The sequence below is a fragment of the Drosophila gunungcola genome (assembly GCF_025200985.1).
Source record: "Drosophila gunungcola strain Sukarami chromosome 2R unlocalized genomic scaffold, Dgunungcola_SK_2 000004F, whole genome shotgun sequence".
NCBI lineage: Eukaryota > Metazoa > Arthropoda > Insecta > Diptera > Drosophilidae > Drosophila > Drosophila gunungcola.
In genome coordinates this window covers 4,488,683-4,505,617 of record NW_026453167.1, presented here as the reverse complement: position 1 = coordinate 4,505,617, position 16,935 = coordinate 4,488,683, and the positions used below count along the sequence as shown (strand labels likewise).

The 16,935-nt window shown below is 45.0% G+C and overlaps 9 protein-coding genes across 10 annotated transcripts; 3 read left to right on the top strand and 6 right to left on the bottom strand.

The window, feature by feature from the left end:
* Positions 1-6,053: 6,053 nt before the first annotated feature.
* LOC128254194 (isochorismatase domain-containing protein 1) lies at positions 6,054-7,260 on the top strand. The gene is made up of 3 exons (XM_052983084.1): positions 6,054-6,277; positions 6,352-6,561; positions 6,906-7,260. The coding sequence occupies exons 1-3, from the start codon at positions 6,155-6,157 to the stop codon at positions 7,197-7,199; spliced, it is 627 nt and encodes a 208-aa protein (XP_052839044.1). The 5' UTR covers positions 6,054-6,154; the 3' UTR covers positions 7,200-7,260.
* Positions 7,261-7,540: 280 nt separating this feature from the next.
* Positions 7,541-8,190, bottom strand: LOC128254199 (pupal cuticle protein Edg-78E-like). Its single transcript, XM_052983091.1, has 2 exons — positions 8,109-8,190; positions 7,541-8,049 (listed from the first exon to the last, which is right to left on the bottom strand). Exons 1-2 carry the CDS (start codon positions 8,118-8,120, stop codon positions 7,630-7,632), a joined length of 432 nt encoding a protein of 143 aa, XP_052839051.1. The 5' UTR covers positions 8,121-8,190; the 3' UTR covers positions 7,541-7,629.
* Positions 8,191-8,335: 145 nt separating this feature from the next.
* Positions 8,336-8,831, bottom strand: LOC128254200 (larval cuticle protein 9). The gene is made up of 2 exons (XM_052983092.1): positions 8,703-8,831; positions 8,336-8,648 (listed from the first exon to the last, which is right to left on the bottom strand). The coding sequence occupies exons 1-2, from the start codon at positions 8,712-8,714 to the stop codon at positions 8,379-8,381; spliced, it is 282 nt and encodes a 93-aa protein (XP_052839052.1). The 5' UTR covers positions 8,715-8,831; the 3' UTR covers positions 8,336-8,378.
* A 16-nt stretch (positions 8,832-8,847) lies between these two features.
* LOC128254190 (uncharacterized) lies at positions 8,848-9,787 on the bottom strand. Its single transcript, XM_052983068.1, is given in 2 exon segments — positions 8,848-9,110; positions 9,112-9,787. Coding segments are annotated over 2 exon segments (732 nt in total). The 5' UTR covers positions 9,706-9,787; the 3' UTR covers positions 8,848-8,972.
* LOC128254196 (NADH dehydrogenase [ubiquinone] 1 alpha subcomplex subunit 8) lies at positions 9,785-10,831 on the top strand. Its single transcript, XM_052983089.1, has 5 exons — positions 9,785-9,848; positions 9,911-10,074; positions 10,252-10,427; positions 10,489-10,579; positions 10,633-10,831. Exons 2-5 carry the CDS (start codon positions 9,946-9,948, stop codon positions 10,762-10,764), a joined length of 528 nt encoding a protein of 175 aa, XP_052839049.1. The 5' UTR covers positions 9,785-9,848; positions 9,911-9,945; the 3' UTR covers positions 10,765-10,831.
* LOC128254198 (uncharacterized) lies at positions 10,800-11,509 on the bottom strand. The gene is made up of 2 exons (XM_052983090.1): positions 11,298-11,509; positions 10,800-11,235 (listed from the first exon to the last, which is right to left on the bottom strand). The coding sequence occupies exons 1-2, from the start codon at positions 11,354-11,356 to the stop codon at positions 10,848-10,850; spliced, it is 447 nt and encodes a 148-aa protein (XP_052839050.1). The 5' UTR covers positions 11,357-11,509; the 3' UTR covers positions 10,800-10,847.
* A 9-nt stretch (positions 11,510-11,518) lies between these two features.
* Positions 11,519-13,765, bottom strand: LOC128254166 (RNA-binding protein 28). Its single transcript, XM_052983026.1, is given in 4 exon segments — positions 11,519-12,195; positions 12,256-12,483; positions 12,485-12,512; positions 12,571-13,765. Coding segments are annotated over 4 exon segments (2,001 nt in total). The 5' UTR covers positions 13,707-13,765; the 3' UTR covers positions 11,519-11,586.
* A 102-nt stretch (positions 13,766-13,867) lies between these two features.
* On the bottom strand, positions 13,868-14,667 carry LOC128254202 (uncharacterized). The gene is made up of 3 exons (XM_052983095.1): positions 14,585-14,667; positions 14,164-14,523; positions 13,868-14,107 (listed from the first exon to the last, which is right to left on the bottom strand). Exons 1-3 carry the CDS (start codon positions 14,662-14,664, stop codon positions 13,900-13,902), a joined length of 648 nt encoding a protein of 215 aa, XP_052839055.1. The 5' UTR covers positions 14,665-14,667; the 3' UTR covers positions 13,868-13,899.
* Positions 14,668-14,762: 95 nt separating this feature from the next.
* LOC128254177 (protein painting of fourth) lies at positions 14,763-16,931 on the top strand. Of its 2 annotated transcripts, none has more exons than XM_052983048.1 (4): positions 14,763-15,372; positions 15,448-16,332; positions 16,417-16,623; positions 16,718-16,931. In XM_052983048.1, exons 1-4 carry the CDS (start codon positions 15,069-15,071, stop codon positions 16,843-16,845), a joined length of 1,524 nt encoding a protein of 507 aa, XP_052839008.1. In that variant the 5' UTR covers positions 14,763-15,068; the 3' UTR covers positions 16,846-16,931. The 2 variants fall into 2 exon arrangements, with proteins under 2 accessions (XP_052839008.1, XP_052839007.1); XM_052983047.1 differs by having other exon boundaries at positions 16,682-16,931.
* The last annotated feature ends 4 nt before the right edge of the window (positions 16,932-16,935 follow it).

The following is a 16,935-nucleotide window of genomic DNA, read 5'->3' as shown; positions in this document are numbered from 1 at the left end:
GTTTTTTATATCTTATAGGATATGTATACATTTTGGCTTTGCTTTAATTTGTTTGCCCTAATTGTTTTTGCCTTTTTTGAAACTAACTCACTCTTCAATTAATTTTCGCATTCAGCTAGCAATAAACTAGGTCTTTAAACTTTATTGTTCGTTTTAATTGCTGGATTGAGTCGAATAAATGCTTGATTTAATTCGATTCTTCGATTTATCCATAAACCTCTTATAGGGCAACTCTCTCAATTTCTTAGCCGTATTTATTGAAATTCCTCGGCCAAGCTGAGTCGTTCCAAGCACAATTGAACAATAATGCGACAGCCTCATTAAATGCTCTTACCAATGGCGGCAGCAGCAAACAAAGACAAGGACTCTGGCAAACAGGATCGCCGGCCAAGAAGGGGAAAGGTCGAACTTTGCTCTGCTTTGGTTGTTTAGAGCTGCTTTCGCCTTCATTGTTCGGCAATAAAAAGCTGTTGTTCATTTTTATGGAGTAACGCCTCGTGCCACCGCCGTATCCCTGCTCCCTGCTCTCTGTTCCCTGCTCCTTGGTACTCCTTTATGCCTGGCCAGGATGGAGCCAAGCAGGCAGACGTCGTCATTGTCCTGCCGTTGTCGCCATGCCATTATTGTGATACGACACAAAAACAAGAGGGAAACAGCGGCAACAACAAGGCACTTGGCTTCTGCACTGCAATAATAATGAAAGGGAATTTAAAGAGGCGAATAATTTAATCTTAATATATGGGAAATAAATTACCTAGGTTCTGGTGATTTTGAATTGGTGATTTTGATTTGTTTGAAAAACTGTCCCTATGCTACAAAATTGTTTCCTTTCTAAAATGTTTTTTTTTTTTTTACTTTTTAATGCTGATAGGTGAAACTACAAGCTGAAACTCAATTGTGGAACTTTGGATTTAAAGAAGAAGGTTCCATGTGAATTAAACAATTAATAACTTTATACTTACATGAAATTATTCACATTTTATTGCAAAGCTTCAGACAGTTTTAAAACATTTTTTAGATTTAGTCGTTTATTTTTTTTAAATGAATTCAATATTTAGTAAAATAATAGTCCTATAATAATTTTTTTTCCAGTGCAGCTAAAGTCACCATTGAAATGCGAGTGTGTGTGTGAGTGCTTTGTTGTTGTGCGGGTGTGTGTGAGTGTGAGTGTGGGTGGATGACGCACATAATGAGTCTGCATGGCAAGTACAAAAGTTTATAAATATGATGGAATAATTAAAACTTGGCGCCAATTTGAAGGCGCTACCCCAAGTCGAAGGTGGCCAAAAGGCTGTCAGCGGCAAAGACGAGAAAATGTGTGGGGGATTCCCCCGCCCTGGCCACGCCCCTTTTGGGCATTGTTTTCGCCTTTGGCGCCGCTTGCCCTTTGGGACGTTTTCCTTTTCCATTTCCTTTGAGCCCGGCCTGCCGCAATTTTTTTCTCATGTTCTTGGGCAGGGATGTGAGAATTTGTATGCTTTATGTTTTGCAGATGCTTAGAAAAGTTTTTGTTTTTCGGTTGTGTTTTTCTTTGCCGTGCTTTAACTTTGTTTTCCTACCTTTTTCCCTTCCCTTCCCATCCCCCCTCTTACTGTTAATTATGCAACATTAATTAAGACCCGCTGTGGATATGACCTTTAAGCAGGCCACGCTACATGGCTTTAAGGCAAGGCAGACCCATTCAAACGGGCGAGCCATAATTATGTGCACATTTATCAAAGCCATGTTGGAGTTGCAGTCTCCAAGCAGGCCACTCAGCCGGGTTTATTTGCAGACTCCGGCGGAGTGACAAGACTCCGGAATGCGGAATCCGGAAATGCGCTCCGCTTGACGTTCGGTTCAATGAACCGCATGTGACGGCAAGTAGCTAGGCCAAATGCGAATAGCATTCCTGTTGCAATCTCCTTAAAGTTCTGGTGGCAATAAAAACGTGGAGCCAAGAGTTACGGCTTTTCTCCTCGTTTTGGGCCAACGTGGAGCACATTTCGCACCCGTCGGACTGGGTAACATATGTTCAGGTGCTCAGCTCAGTTCAGTTCAGCACGTTTAATGGGCACCAAGGTGAGCCGAGCTCTTCAATTTGTTTGAATCTGTTTTCGTTTGCGGCCAGGCGAAAGGGGGGCAAAACTTTACAGAAATAAGTAATCCAGGTAGGGAAAAGAAAGAAAAAAATGAACCAAGAAACAAGAAACACGGAGTAAGCTGCCAAGAACTTGTCCTGTCTTGCGTGTAGGTGTTTTGAATCTATGCTGTAAATCCTTTTTCTTCGAAATTGTTGCTGCTGTTTGTCGGACCCGAATGTGTACAGCATATATGCTGGCTAGCCAGCCATGCTATGCTGTGTGACACGGCCAGGCGTGCCGTGATGAATGAGGGAGGCTCAACCCCGGAATTCTACCATTTTGCCCTTTTGAGCAATGCAACCCTCTGTTAGACATGTCAATTTCCAGCCTGATGCATCGCACTGGGGCAACGGGTTGGGGGTTTGGTTGCTTGGTGGCAAAAGAAAAAAGAATTGCGTTGCTGAAAAGCCAAAGATTTTCATCCAATTTGCAAAAGTGGAATACGCATACGCCCCGTGGTCCGCCAAGTTCGATGCGACACGTGAGCTTACACTTTAAATCGATACAGACAAAAATTTAAGTGAGCTTTACAAACATTTGCTTGGGTTAGTCCCAGCTTTTGCTTAATTTTCATTAATTAGAGAGGTTTGAAGTAAAATTTCGTTTTTAATTACATTAGTGATTTGCTATAAATATTTAGCATTTTGCTCATCCAAAATTAATATTGTATTTGTTTACATCATTTATTTTAAACTTAAATCACTTGTATAAAATAATAAGCATTTTGTTAAGCCCACATTTATATTGTTTGTTTGGTTTTTTTTTATTTATGAGACTCAAAAACATCTATGCATTACTAGCATTTTATTAAGCAAATTCGACAAATTACTATTGCAGTTTTTTCAGTAAAAACTTAAGATTATTTTTATTCCAGAAAAAATACCAATTTAGTTAAATAAAAAGTATTTTATTTTAACTAGGTTTACATTTAATTTGTTACTTTTAAAGATGAAGTGTTTAATATGAAATCTAAGAAATGTAAAGCTTCTCAGAACTAATTTTGTAAATAATAAGACGTTTTAAAATCAAAATAAAAAACTGATTTAAATGCAAATTAATTTAAAATTCTTGTTCCACTTACTCTTCGAATGCTCTGGTTTCTCTCAGTGCAGATTTTGTAAGGACTGGAGGACATGTGTTGGCAACGTGCCTGCCGGCAAGTCAAACATTACGACATTACGCGCTTTCCAATTCACCTGCGAAAATCATTTTCTTCGTTGCGTCGGTAAAAAACAAAGAGTCGTCCCGAAGTCAGGGAAGGCGGAATTTTTGGCGAATTTGCCTTGTCAAATGTTGGAGGCGACGTGACAAGCATTAGCTACACCTACAACCTACGGAGGACAACCTACATCCTGTGACTGTGCCTGTGCCCCCCGATAATGTCGATGTGGCTGCATGTCCTCAATGGTGGAGGACTGGAGGACTGGCGGATTGGGTGCCAGAATTTTCCGGGGAAGAAAATATTTTCCTCCTGCGCCGTGTGTAGTTTGGCATATCATTTCGTCGCCAATTTGAGAATCGTTGATATGCATGCGAAGCAGGCGACCCCGGGAGTTGTAAACAGAGGGCACACGTGGTTGGCCCAAATCAAATTGGCTTGGGGTATCGCCTCACGTACCTGCGCTGTGCATATATGTATATATGCATATGTTTTGGGGGCCACGAAAAGTTTCCCTTCCCTCCGTGCAAAGTGCTTTCTGATGTTTCTCCACTGCCACGGGACCTCAACTCTTTTAGTTGCTCCCCCTAACTGACTAACCGAGAGCCTTTAAACTCCAATATTTGACGGAAATAGCAATATGCAAATGGAAATAGAAATTGAATATTCGAAATTAAATGCGTTTACACAAAGTCGGGGTTGTCGACTCAGGAATTACTGCAAATAAAACTACAATTGATTCGCATTTACATTTCATTGGGTAAATTGCACAATTGCAAATGGCACTGGCAAAAGGGGAGGGCAGCGGTGGGTGCAGAAGGCCAAAAGACTTGAATACTCCAAATAAATGGCATAACATTTTCCCAGTTTCCCCATTCGATCTCGCATGAGAGCACTTTCCCCAGTTGGAAGATGGCTTGAGAAATCACATAAAAATACAGTCAGACAGACGCACAAACTCTCTGGGCGCTTGTTGCTGTTGTTGCTCCCCAAACATCTTGGATTTTTATTGCCATATATTCGAACTTATGGCTGAATGTACTAAAATAACAAAACGAAAACAATTCGACTTTACTTTATGCTCACAAATTGTTCTCAAATGAACAATTTTAAATTTTCACATTCAATAAATTGCTGCTGCGAGATGCCAACAAATTGCTGAGGGAAGCTTGTTTTTCTGTTACTTTTTACTTTTGCAAATGAAAAAACTTTTTGTCAATTGTGTCGACTTATTATTAGCATTAGCACTTTTTGACTACGCACTCAATACACTTATTCAAGAAGGGAGCTAAGTTTTTGGAGTCGCAAGGAAAAGCTTAATTAAATAGCTTAAATGGCAAGGAACAAAATATTTTACTTCTAGTGGTATATGGTTTATACAATATTTTTGAACGTATTTTTACAATTTATTATCGTTTTATGGCATATATCGTTAATGGGATATATGAGAAAAAATGTTATTCTTAAATGTTATGGTTTAATTTGTGTACATAACTAAATTTTAAGTAGACTCTTAAATTAACTTTTTATTCAAGGGTCAAAGTTTTTTATTTTACAGTAAGCCACCGAAATGTTCTACATTTTAAACAGCAAGTGCAAGTACTTTTCAAGTGAAAGTGTAGTTGAAGAAAAATGCAAATGACTCTCGATTCCGGTGAAGCGCAAATGGCGTCGAAATTGAAAATCAAGATGACTTCTTCTAGGAGACTAGGGAGCGAGGCGTCATGAATACAGAATCCCGGGCAAATAGCAAATACAGGTGCCATTAAGGTGCGTACGCATGTGTTTGTCTCAGACATTTCGATTACTTTTTGAGTGGTTCCACTAAGGTTTCACTTCTTTAGCCCCCAAATTGCAGCATCCGCAAACTTTGGGGTCTCATGAAATATGCAGACTGGTAAAACCTGGGAGATAGGGAAGGGGGCGTGGCACACAAAAGGCGGAGCAAATTACTGAAATATGCATGCGACTCGCCATGGCCATTATCGTGGGCTTCCTTTTCCCGGCCGAAGTATCGGGTCCATCGAGGCTACGTGCCGGGAATGTCCAAGAGATTGCTATGGCTATGGCTATGGCTCCGCCGGACAACACTCGTTCCGGGCATGTCAATGGCATTGGGTCCACCTCTACAGCCACCGCCAGCGCTTCACATTTGTGGTTTTTGAAACTGCACGCATTTGATTGCGTTATTGAAATTGACTGGACCGGTGGCTTCATTACTATAATGTCGGGGGCGGAAAGGGGCGTTGGCGAGGAATTCAATTATAAATGCCTGCGGATTCCAGGTTGCCTCGGCTTATGAATATAAATCTGCTGGCTGAGCGGCAGCTTCGACTTAATTGCCGTTGGCCTAGGTGCCACTGGGACGGGGCGGGCTAGTAATTATTTACATGATGATGTCGCCTCGGGCAAAGTTAAATTAAATGAGGATTATGTGAGATTTTTAATTATCTTGGTCGGTTAAGTGATCTGTCTTATCTTCGGTGCTCTATCAGCATTTATGCTTTACATCTGCTTAGTCGAAGTGGACCTACTTTACGAACATATTGCACATATACAATTTTACGGTTTTTGATAAACTTTTTATATTTAACATTTAAGAAGGCATCAATTTCGAAATTTTTCTTTTATATATTTTTAATAAAATAAAATACTTTAAACTTAGCATGGCTTACATTAAAAAATAACGGTCGATGCAAAACGAACCGGTTATTGCGTAATCGATCGCACCCGCCGATAAGCTGTAATCGATCACAAAACCGTCTCGCTTTTCCGGCATCCCTGGTAGCGAACAGCTGTTACAATCAGTTTAATTAGCAGGTGAAAATTGTGTCTTTTACAAACATTAATTATTTAAAAAATAAATATCAAAATGGCCCTGCGACGCTGTCACTTGAACCCAAAGAAAACCCTTTTTCTGTTATGCGACATTCAGGAGAAATTCCGACCTGCTATGCCGCTTTTCGACAACATGATCAAGAATGTCGACAAACTTGTAGGTTGAACTTTGATTCTGGTATTGATCTCTTATCATTGGATTATCTAAGATTAGCCCGTAATCGATTTCAGACCAAGGCGGGAAAGGCTCTGGATGTTCCACTGATTGTCACCGAACACTATCCGGAAAAGCTTGGAAAAACTGTGGCCCAACTGGATGTGAGCCATGCAAAGCTGGTCTCCGGAAAAACCCTCTTCAGCATGTTTACTCCGGAAGTCAAGGCTGTGATCAAGGATATTTTCAGTGACAAGCCGGAGGACGTGGTGTTGTATGGCCTGGAGGTGGGTTGTGTTAATTACAAATCGCTTTTGGGGTACCCACAAACAGGGCTATATATATATGAAAAGTCAATCTATAAAACTGTTTATTGTTCTCCAATAATGAAGAACATTTTGTAATACCCTGCTTTTTATTCCGTCAAATTTCTATTTCTAAAATCTATAAAACTGTTTATTATTTTATTTATTTATTTATTTTTTTATTCTATAAAACTTCAAAAACTTGATATCCTTAAAAACCCCATATAGTTCCAGCACAACTTGTTCAAAAATGGAAAAGTTTAAGTCGATTTAATTTTAAGCAAATTAAATTCATATCAAATTAACCCCATTTTTTCTCCCCACAGTCCCACATTTGCGTGGAGCAGACTGCCATTGATCTCCTCGAGCAGAACATCAACGTCTACATAGTGGCGGACTGCTGCTCCTCCAGGCTGAACCAAGATCGAGACTTGGCTCTGGATCGCCTGCGCCAGGCGGGATGTGTGATCACCACCAGCGAAAGCGTGATTTTCGACTTGGTTCGGGACAAGAACAACCCCAAGTTCGATGTGGTCCGGAAACTAGTGAACCAGCCCTCGGTGGACATGGAACTCACGCGCAACGGGAACGGATTGCCTGTGGGCAGTGCCAAGCTGTGAGGGAACCCTTATGTGTCCATACATATATGTGATGATGCCAATTGCATTTATATAACCATCATGCAGCAAAGTGTTTTTCAAGGATAAACGGATGGCGAGGGGATAATGGGCCAAATGGGAGCAGCACCCATTTAAGTTGTCATTTCCGTAACATATTCCAATGCGCCCGCACAATGGGCGAGTCCATATTTGAATTTGCCATTTAACAATGGCCTCGAATGGCTTCGCTTCCGCCGAGTTTCCCCCACCTTCGGACCATTTCCGCCGGGCTCCTTATTATGCGGATGACAATGCGTATTTTATGTACTGCCGCCACCCTCCATTGATTATAAGGCTGAGTGTTGTTGCGTCGTAACCTTTTATTTGTTCAACAGGGCATGGCAGTGGGAAATCAGCGACGCCCTGGCCGGAATATGACCCATTCGAGTGCTCAGTGATGGCGATGGCCATGCGGTCTGACTGTCGGATGCACTGCATGCCCAGGATGATGATGATGATGGACAACTGGGCGGTGTTCCTCCCTCTGCGGATGGGCATCGATGTAGGCCAGCGCCTTGAGAATCGCCACTGGAGTGGGCGGAGGAGTGGGCAGGAGATCGCCATGCGGATGATAGCCATGCTCATCCGCCGTATAGGATACCTTCACGGGCAGGCCCTCCTTCGAGGTGAAGTGATACTCGCCATGCACCTGGTGCTCATCGCCAACCTCTCCGGCTCCGATACCATTGGTTAAATCGAAGCCATAGGAGAATTTGCCATGGCCATCCTCCTTTTTGTACTGACTCGCCACCTGGGCATGGGCATCATCGTCGTTGGCCACGCACACACCAATCAGCAGGATAAAAGCCAGCTGGGGGAAAGTATAATTGATCAGAGGGATCACTTTTCAGGAGTCCCACATCAACTTACATATTGAAACATTTTGTTAACCTTCAATCAACTCAACTGTTGCCCAGCAAAACCAGGCCAAGGTCTTAAATACCCCACAAAACGAATATGTAAGTCGGTTCCCGAATTCCTGAGTAACCTGTTGAGCCCCAATCTGCCCGTGAAGTTATAAATTATGTGGATCACAAAGCCACAAACGTTTAATTGATACAACAACATCATTATGGCAAACAGCCGTTTTGTGTAAATACATATTATATTATATTATATTATATAGTCAAGGCCAAGCGATCACTCCTCGACCTTCGGATGGAAGCCGGTTGCATCGGCTGTGTACGTCACCCGGATTTGCTTGCCATCTTCGCCGGGCAGAAAGTATTCGCCCTGTATGCCGTTTACATTGCCGTGGGCTTTGATCTGGATGCCATTGGTGACCGTGATCTCGTGCTCGAACTGACCAGCTCCGTCCAGGTTTTGATGGTTCTCCGACTTCACCAGCTGGGCTTGGACATCCTCCTCATTGCAGTTGGCCAAAACCACTAGCAGGGCAAGAACAAGGGCCTGAAGATAGATATTGGTCAAATAATGTATCCCTTTTAATCCGATTAAACTCACGTATTTCAGCATTTTAGAGCAGCTACTGGATCTGAAACAATGGCCAGCGGCCTTTTATACAACGCCAAAGTTGCCTAGCCCACTAAACGGGTTTCAATCGCATCTGCTAATGACTGAGATTAACCAGACAGCCATGAATATCAAATTTGCGGCGTCTCAATCGCGTCTGCTTCTGGCACTAGCAGGCCAGCCGCCCCCAACTAATTAATTGTGCTTTGGGCCACCTCAATTCGGAACTACAAGAACATTTAATCAAGAATTTTAAAACTTCTATGCCGTAGCTTTAAGAAAGGTGTCTAGGGCCGGCTTTGAGTCCCAATCCTTGGTCCTTATCTCTGGATTGCTCAAAATCTTGGCTACACCCTTCAGAAAGTTTGGTTTATTATATGAACCCTTTTCCATAGATTCAGTTACTTTTCTTTTCCAAGTCGTGCTGTGATATCATGACCTGCTGTACTTCATCTGGTGCTTCATTTAATATTAGTTTTTCCACTTGATTTCGTTTGCTATTAAACTTGTCCAGAAATTTTTTTGCTCCCAGACGGGCAGAGGATTTCAGAGCGTTCATGTCCCAGGATACACCCAGTTTTGATTTAATCTCTTCGGAGGCATTCTTGTCGTTGGAGGAGAACAACGATTGGAACATCCTTTTCAAATCTAGTTCCTTGGGATCTTCCAGGGAACGGGCTGCTCGCTGATCAAGCTTTTCATCGGTTTTTAGCACGTTTTCAGTTTCTACCTCCCGTTTGGAGTCCTTGTTGAGGGCATCTAAATCTTTTAAGGACAGCTCTGAAACTAAATTCCCCTGAAGCTGCTGAAAATCCAAATCAGGCAGATTCTTTGGCAGGTAGCCGCGACTTTTCAGGTAAACAAATGGAGACTGCCAATTGTCGATGAGGTCCTTAACAATGGTGTCAACCGAGTCCTCGTACTTAACTACTTTTAAATTGCGTGCAGCTGCCGCGGCAAAGAATATGCAAATATATAAAATAAAAGAAATCATTTTCAGAGCTTAGATTTTGAAATTTCAAATTGAGAGCTTGCTATCGATAAATGTGTTTGTTTCTCTAAACTATCGATAAGTACGACTGACAGCTGTGACTGTGCAGCCCTGAAACAAAATCAGCTGTTGTGTTGTAGGCAAACGTAAATTTGGCCACAAAATTAAGAACTTTTGGGTTTTTTATTCATTTTAAAACCCCTTGCAGGTTTTTTGTTAAACGGACAGGACAACAACGCTACGATGGTCATCACCAACAACACAACACTGCCCGAGGAGTCGGAGCTGAACGTCCAGGAGCTGAATCTTTCGTCGGCGGCTTTGCGTGCTGGCTCCTTTCATTTGGGCAAGCAATGCGAGCAGGCCAATAATGTTAGTACCCCCAGATTAAGCCAGAGTACTCCCGGTAGTAGTACCCAGCTGAAAAACAGCTCCAAAAGGAGTAGGCTGTCGAGGAGAGGGCCAAATCCTAGCGCTTTAGTTATATAACCTAACCTCAAAACGCACCTTCCTCGGTTTGTTTACGTTTGCTTTGCGATGTAATTGCAGGAGTTTATGCTGTGCCGGCAGGAGCTGGACGATCCGCGCGCCTGCTTGGCGGAGGGCAAGGCGGTGACCAACTGCGCCCTCGACTTTTTCCGCAAAGTGAAGAAGAGCTGCCATGAGGAGTTCATGCAGTACGCCACTTGCCTGGACAAAAGCAGCGGAACCATGGCCTTTTCACAGTAAGACCCCACCGATCTTAAAGATTTAAAAGACTACAAGCCAAGTTCAACAACATTTTAGATGCCGCAAGACGCAGGGAGTGTTTGATAAGTGCATCAAGGATAACTTTGACTGGGATCGTCCTTCCTACGGCTACTTCTCCCGGGCCAAGGTGAGTTTCTAGACGGGATTTCCTTAAACACTACTAAACCCACCTGCTTTTAGGTCATCAAATCAGCTCGCGAGGCGCCCAAGAAGGAGGAGAAGATCTCCTATCCAGATGCCACCCCCGGTCTGCCCGAGGACTACCCCAAGCCACCAGCCAAGTACGGCTCCCGCTTCCACTGGCTGGAATAGACAGCTGCTAGCGCCTAGTGAAATTTGAAAGCGTTCATCTTAACATAAACTCTTGTTTCCATTAGTACTCGAATGTATTTATTTCATCGTATCTTCTTTCTCGACACAGTTTGCTTGATCTTGGCCATAATGTCCAAGTACTGATTGTTCAGGCAGCAGCCGCAGTAGCTGACGGGAAAGCAGGCGCTGCCCTCGATGCGGCGATGCAGCGGCATGTTCTGATAGAAAACCCACGAGATGTTCTCCTCGCCCAGCACCAGCATGATCTTGTCGAAGCGACAGCCCTGCACCTGGAACATTTCCACGTCCCCGGTGATGATGCGCCACTCGGCGTAGCGAATGTTCACATCCGGCGGGAGGCTGGATCGCTCCCTCATCATCACGTGCTCGAACCAATCGCGCACTTGGATGATCGATCCTGTGGGAGGATGCTTTCTGATCTGGTAGCTGATGCGCGGGTACAGAGGATGACTGTGGAAATGAGATTTCAAATGAGTTTTTGATCGTTTTGAAACGCTATATTGAGTACTTACATGTACGGCACATAGGCCAGGCGAACTAGTACGAATTCAACTTTCTCCCGAGGAGCCATCTTTGAGATAAATTTGTTTTAGTGCGAACGAAACGCTTCACAGGCACTGCTAGGCAATACTGAAGAGCTTCGGCCACTCCGCCAACTATATATACCCGACTTGGCAGGTAGAATCATAGCTAAAGCAGATGTTCTATCCGTAGTCCTAGGAAAAAGTCCCGGTTTACCTGGATTGTTTTCTCATATATAGTTTTATTGCTATAACATTTCTTAACCAAGACATGGGAACTTTACTCCGTGTACCACTTGGTACGCTTAGGCTTCTTAATTTTACCTCCCGTGACACCCTTGACGCCGCCGCCTTCTTGATTTCCACTAATCATGTTCTTGTACTTATTAATTAGGGGTCGCAGGTCATCCTTTTCCTTCTTTCGTCCCTGTTTGGGCCGATTATTGGCTTTGCGCTCGGCCAGGTGCGATTCCCGTATCTTCTTGTTCTTCTGCTTGCGCTTCTCGGTTTTCAGCTTCTTCATGTGCTCCTTTGACTGCTCGATAATCTTCTTTTTGGATCGCATCTTCAGCGAGGTTCCTGGCTTGGCTGCCGTGCCCACATAGTCGCTCTGGACATCGCTGGGCTGCATCTTCTCTGCGGCTTTGTCCTCGACTTTGGCTGCCCGCGATGCCTCCAGTTTCTTGATGTGTTTCTGCAGCTTGGCTTTGTTGTCTGTCTGGGGAACGGGGGGCTTGGCCTTTTGGCCATTACGCTTCTGCTGGCGTTGCTCCTTGCGCTGCTGTTGCTTGTTCTGGTATGTGGGATTGCTTAGCTTGGAGCGCTCCGTGCGCTTCTCTTTGATTTTGTGAACGGCGCGATCCTCTATACTGAAGGCCACAATGGGGCGCTAAAGGGAAGAGTTGAAAATGTAAGTGATTGGATGGAATTTACCTATTTAAACACTTACATTCTGGGTTCCAAATATACTGGGATTGTTGTTCAATTTCCGCAGCGCTGTCAAAGCCCTCTGATGCGTGTCGAAGGAGAGGAAACCGAAGCCCTTGGACTTGCCCTGCGGATGCTCCGGTGTAATCTTTTGCTCCCTCATAACTCGGCATTCGTGGGGCCGGAAACCAGTGTAGGTCTGAGCCATTTGTTTCAGCTTTTCGTTGTCGTAGTTCTGGGGGAGATTGTGGAATGGACAAGCGGTTGCGGGAAACAAACCTGGGATTAAAAGCATTTGATTAGAAATGTATATAATTAATATGTCTTACAATCTTACCGATTCAAGTTCTTGAGCACCTGCGTCTTAACCTGCTCCAGTTGATGGCGCTTGGCCATATCAGAAGCTGAAACACCATCGGCTGCCTTTGCTCCGGACATGATAAGACCTTCTCTGGCCAAGTACAGGTTCCTCGAGTCCTTGGCGTCATCTTTTTTGTTGTCCTGCGACTGCTTTGACTTCATTTCCTCTCGACTCAGGGCGGGATGAGGATCCAGGACTTCATCCATTAGCTTGAACTCGGTGCCAGCTTGCAGGCACAGATCTGCCGATTCCTTGGCCTTAAATTTAACAAAGGCTGTGCCTTTGGAGTGGCCAGAAACCGCCTGCCGATTGATGATGGCATAGTTGACCAAGCCAAACTTGCGGCATACCTTTCGCAGATCCGCGTCCTCGGCATCGAAGGGCACGTTCTTAATAAAGACCGTGCAGCCTTGTTGGACATCGTTGGAGATTTGCTTCTCCTTTTTGACATTTTCAATGTTTAATTTTGATTTTAATTCGTCTTTGTCTTCTTTTTGATCTTCATCGTCGTCGTCCGCCTCGCCGTCGGATTCTTTATCCTCCTCTTCATCTTCATTGGATTCCGATTCCGCCTCCGATTCATCCCCGGAATCGCCCTCTTCCTCTGCAGCTTCTTCCTCGCTTTCCTCCTTGACTTCCTTCTCATCGCCACTTTCCTCTTTCACCTCCACCTTCGGCTTCTTCTCCTCCGGCTCCTCATCCTTGGGGTTCTTGGCCACGTACTCATCCTTGCCCAGGGCCCAATCCACAAATAGCTTTCGCCCCAGCAGCTCCTTGCCATTGGAGTGCAGAATCGCCTTGGTGGCCTGGTTGATGGTCTCGTATTGGACAAAGGCGCAGCCCACCAGCTTGCCGTCGCCGCGCTTCAGGATATGCACGTCCTCTAGCGTGCCCCACTGCCCAAAGTGCTCCCGCATAGAGTCCTCCGTAGATTTGTAGCTAATGTTGCGCACGATGAGGCGTGCTCGCTTCTTCTGGCGGCGTTCCTTCTCTTCCTTCAGGCGCTGTGTGTTGAAGGGATTGCGCCGCTTCCGGGCCTGCTCCCCGCCCACCGTTTCTGGCGGGGATTCTGCCGTATCATCTGTTAAGGGTTTCATTTTTTTAAGCTCCATTTCGCACGTGGAGATTTCAATTGTTTTGGTATCGAATTAGAGGTGGGAGCAGTTCGATAACTCTGTGGGACACTCTTTACCAACACTACGCGCCAATATCTGGCAATGCTGTTTGGTTGTTTACAAAAAATTACAAAAGATTTCGTTTTTCTAAAACATATATTCTAACAATGTAAAACAATGTGGTACAAAACTAAGTATCTTGTTTGGTCGCGAATAGCTGGTGAAACTCCGAGGGCGTCTTAAAGTAGTCAACTAGCAGCATGGAAGAGCGGTTGCCCAGTTTGTACATAATATGGCTCCAGGGATTCAAAAAGTTTTTGTATTCAGCTATTTGACCTCTTTCAAAATAGTGCTTCACAGTTCCCAGTGGCAGTTGGGATCCGTAGACAGCCACATACCTAAAAGCAAGGTGGAATGTATTATAAAAAATTAAATGTTATCTATGCCAACCTACTTTTCCGAGCTCTTGTAGATTCTCAAGGGATATTTCGCCACAAAGGCGCGTATCGCCAGATTGATGAGAACAAATCCCGTTAGAAAGTAGTACAGATCAGATTCCTGGGAGACCAGTATAGCAATGTCCATTTTCTGGACCATATTTACGAAATTCATGGTGGTAGCCCAGTGATAGGCAGCCACCAAGCCCAGAATCGAGGTGGTGGCAGTGGACATATTCTTCGTCCAGGTCACATAGCTCTCGATGGGTGCACGGTAGATCAGTTTGTAGTTATCCGGAAGCCTGTCGCCGGTCAAAAGTTTTCTTTCCACCTCGCCGGAGGCCACATTGCGCCACTTGCAGACCGAACTACTTGTGCTGAATGGATAGGCCTTTTTATTAAACCAGTTCCTGCATATATAAACATATAATCACTCACTGCAGACCCTGGTTATGCCATATAGCCGTAATTGGCCTTAAGTTAGCCAATTTAACACTTCGTAAAAGAGCCGCACACATTTTGTTTTGCTATTACATATGTTTCCGTATCGACCAACAACAAAAAAAACAGTGTGGCAACGAAATCAGCTGTGCGCCAGCCTTGCCAGGTCGTTGAATGAAAATCAGCTGGCTCTAGCGATTGTGATTTGACCACAAAATTGAAAAAGCCTCCACCATTTTTTAACTCAAACAACAGGAATAACACAAAAATCAATTGGGGCACTTCCCAAGCCAGGAAACAATGCCGAATTCGTATCTTAGTCGGCTGTTTGCCAGCTGCTGCCAATAGATTCGACATTTAGTCAGTTTAACTCCATAAGCTCAGCAAGACACACAGCTGGTGAACAACAGTGTTTTTTCCACAATTTTAGATAGGAACACATTGAATAGGTCGGGTTTTATTTCTATTTTTGATAACATAAATGGATTCGAAACGCGCGGCCCTAGAAGCGGGCGACGGTCCGGTCTCGAAACGCCTGAACAGCACCGAGGATCAGGGTAGGATCATAGGCGTGATGGAGCCATCGCCGGGCGATGGTAACCAGCTGATTCTGGGCAAGCATGTGGCTCCCTACACGGCCAACGGATGCACTCCTCCTCCGGAGGCTTATTTGTTCGAGACCACTCCCGCCGGGAGTCAATTGCTGCCGTGGAACTCGGCCGCCGATGGACCAACTTCCGACAACGATGCCGAGCTGGAGAATAGTACCACTGATAACAAGAAACGTAAGCTTACTGAACACTGACTGACACATATCCAAAACCCAGATCTTAATAAGCCTAATTTGGTAATCCCCTTAGCCGACACTGCCAAGATGTCCCGTCGCGAACTGGCCAAACTCCGCCGCGAAAATACTCTGAGAGCCCTCGCCCTGGAGCGCGAGTTGACCAACAAGTCCACCGCAACCGTGGCGCTCCTCATCCGGTTCCCAGACCCCGATATCAGTGCTCCCATGCTGGCCGGTATATCGAGGGAGATTCAGGACGTGGTTCTGCCCGCCTCCGTGGCTCCGCGCCACTGCCTGGTGCACCTGAGGGTCGGAGCTGATGTCGAGGCCACTATTCGAGAGATCAACAGGGTGCGCTTTGGCACCGGCTACCTAGAGGCGGAGGTCAAGCCCTTCACCGACGAGGAGCAGGCCGAGTTCATTGATCCCTGCTCGCTGTACGTGGGCAACATACCCTTCAACATGACCACCTCGGCCATCAAGGCCTACTTCATCAACGCCGTGCGAGTGGACATCAGGGCGCTGAAGCGAGAGAAGCGAGCTCGCTACGCCTTCGTGCGCTACGCCTCACCTGACCACACCATAGAGGCGTTCAGAGAGCTGGTCAATTGTCCACTTAATAGCCGTACTCTCACGGTCCGCTACCGGCGGCTACGGAAGCACGCCGGCTTGCCCACGGTGCAGTGTACCAGCTTCTATCACAGGATGCCCTCGCCAAATGGCGGCGACGACGACAACGCCGACTGCAAGGTCATAACGCCACCGCCCGTGGAGTCGATTATCATCAGCGACAGCGACAACTGCTCCGATTCCAGTGGTGGTGGCAAGGGCAGGAGCAAGCGCAAGGACAAGGATAAGATGAACGACCAGGAGAAGGAGATTCAAAAGCTCAAGCGCCAGATGGCCGAATACGGTGCCATCATAAAGAACCTGCAAGTTCAACAGAACATTTTAGGAGGTATGTATATATTTACTAGTCCAATTATTCGGTCAATTCTGATAGTTTAACTATCAAATAAGTTAATGTCATTTTTATTTACAGATTCGTTAATATCAGATCTGACGCCCAAAATAGAGTCGTGCGGGAATCCATCAGCTTGTATAATAGGATCCAATGCAGTCCACCTAATGCGCGACATCAAGACGGAGTGTGCCTATTTGGGAATTCCCGAAAATGGCACTGCCGTCCAGGAATCGGCTGGCAAGCCGACTGCACATTCGCTAGACGAGAACCGCAAGAAAGCCAAAAGTATGTTAACGTTCCAATAATGTCCTCTGCCTCACGGGCATCCTCGTATCTTACTCAGCAACACGTTTTTGCTGTTTTGGCTGGATGTTTTCAGGTCCCTCCAGACGACGCAAGAGTGCAAAGCTGACTTCTGGCAAGTATGAGACTTTGAGGACCTCGCCGGAGAAGGATGACAGACTTGAGGAGCTCTACGCTCAGCTGGAATGCGATCCTGATCCTTAAGCTGTCATGCTAATAACGTCTACCAAATTACTCGTCGTAGGCGACTCTTAAAAATAAATAAATAATTTAGTTTATTTTGTTTTGTATTTC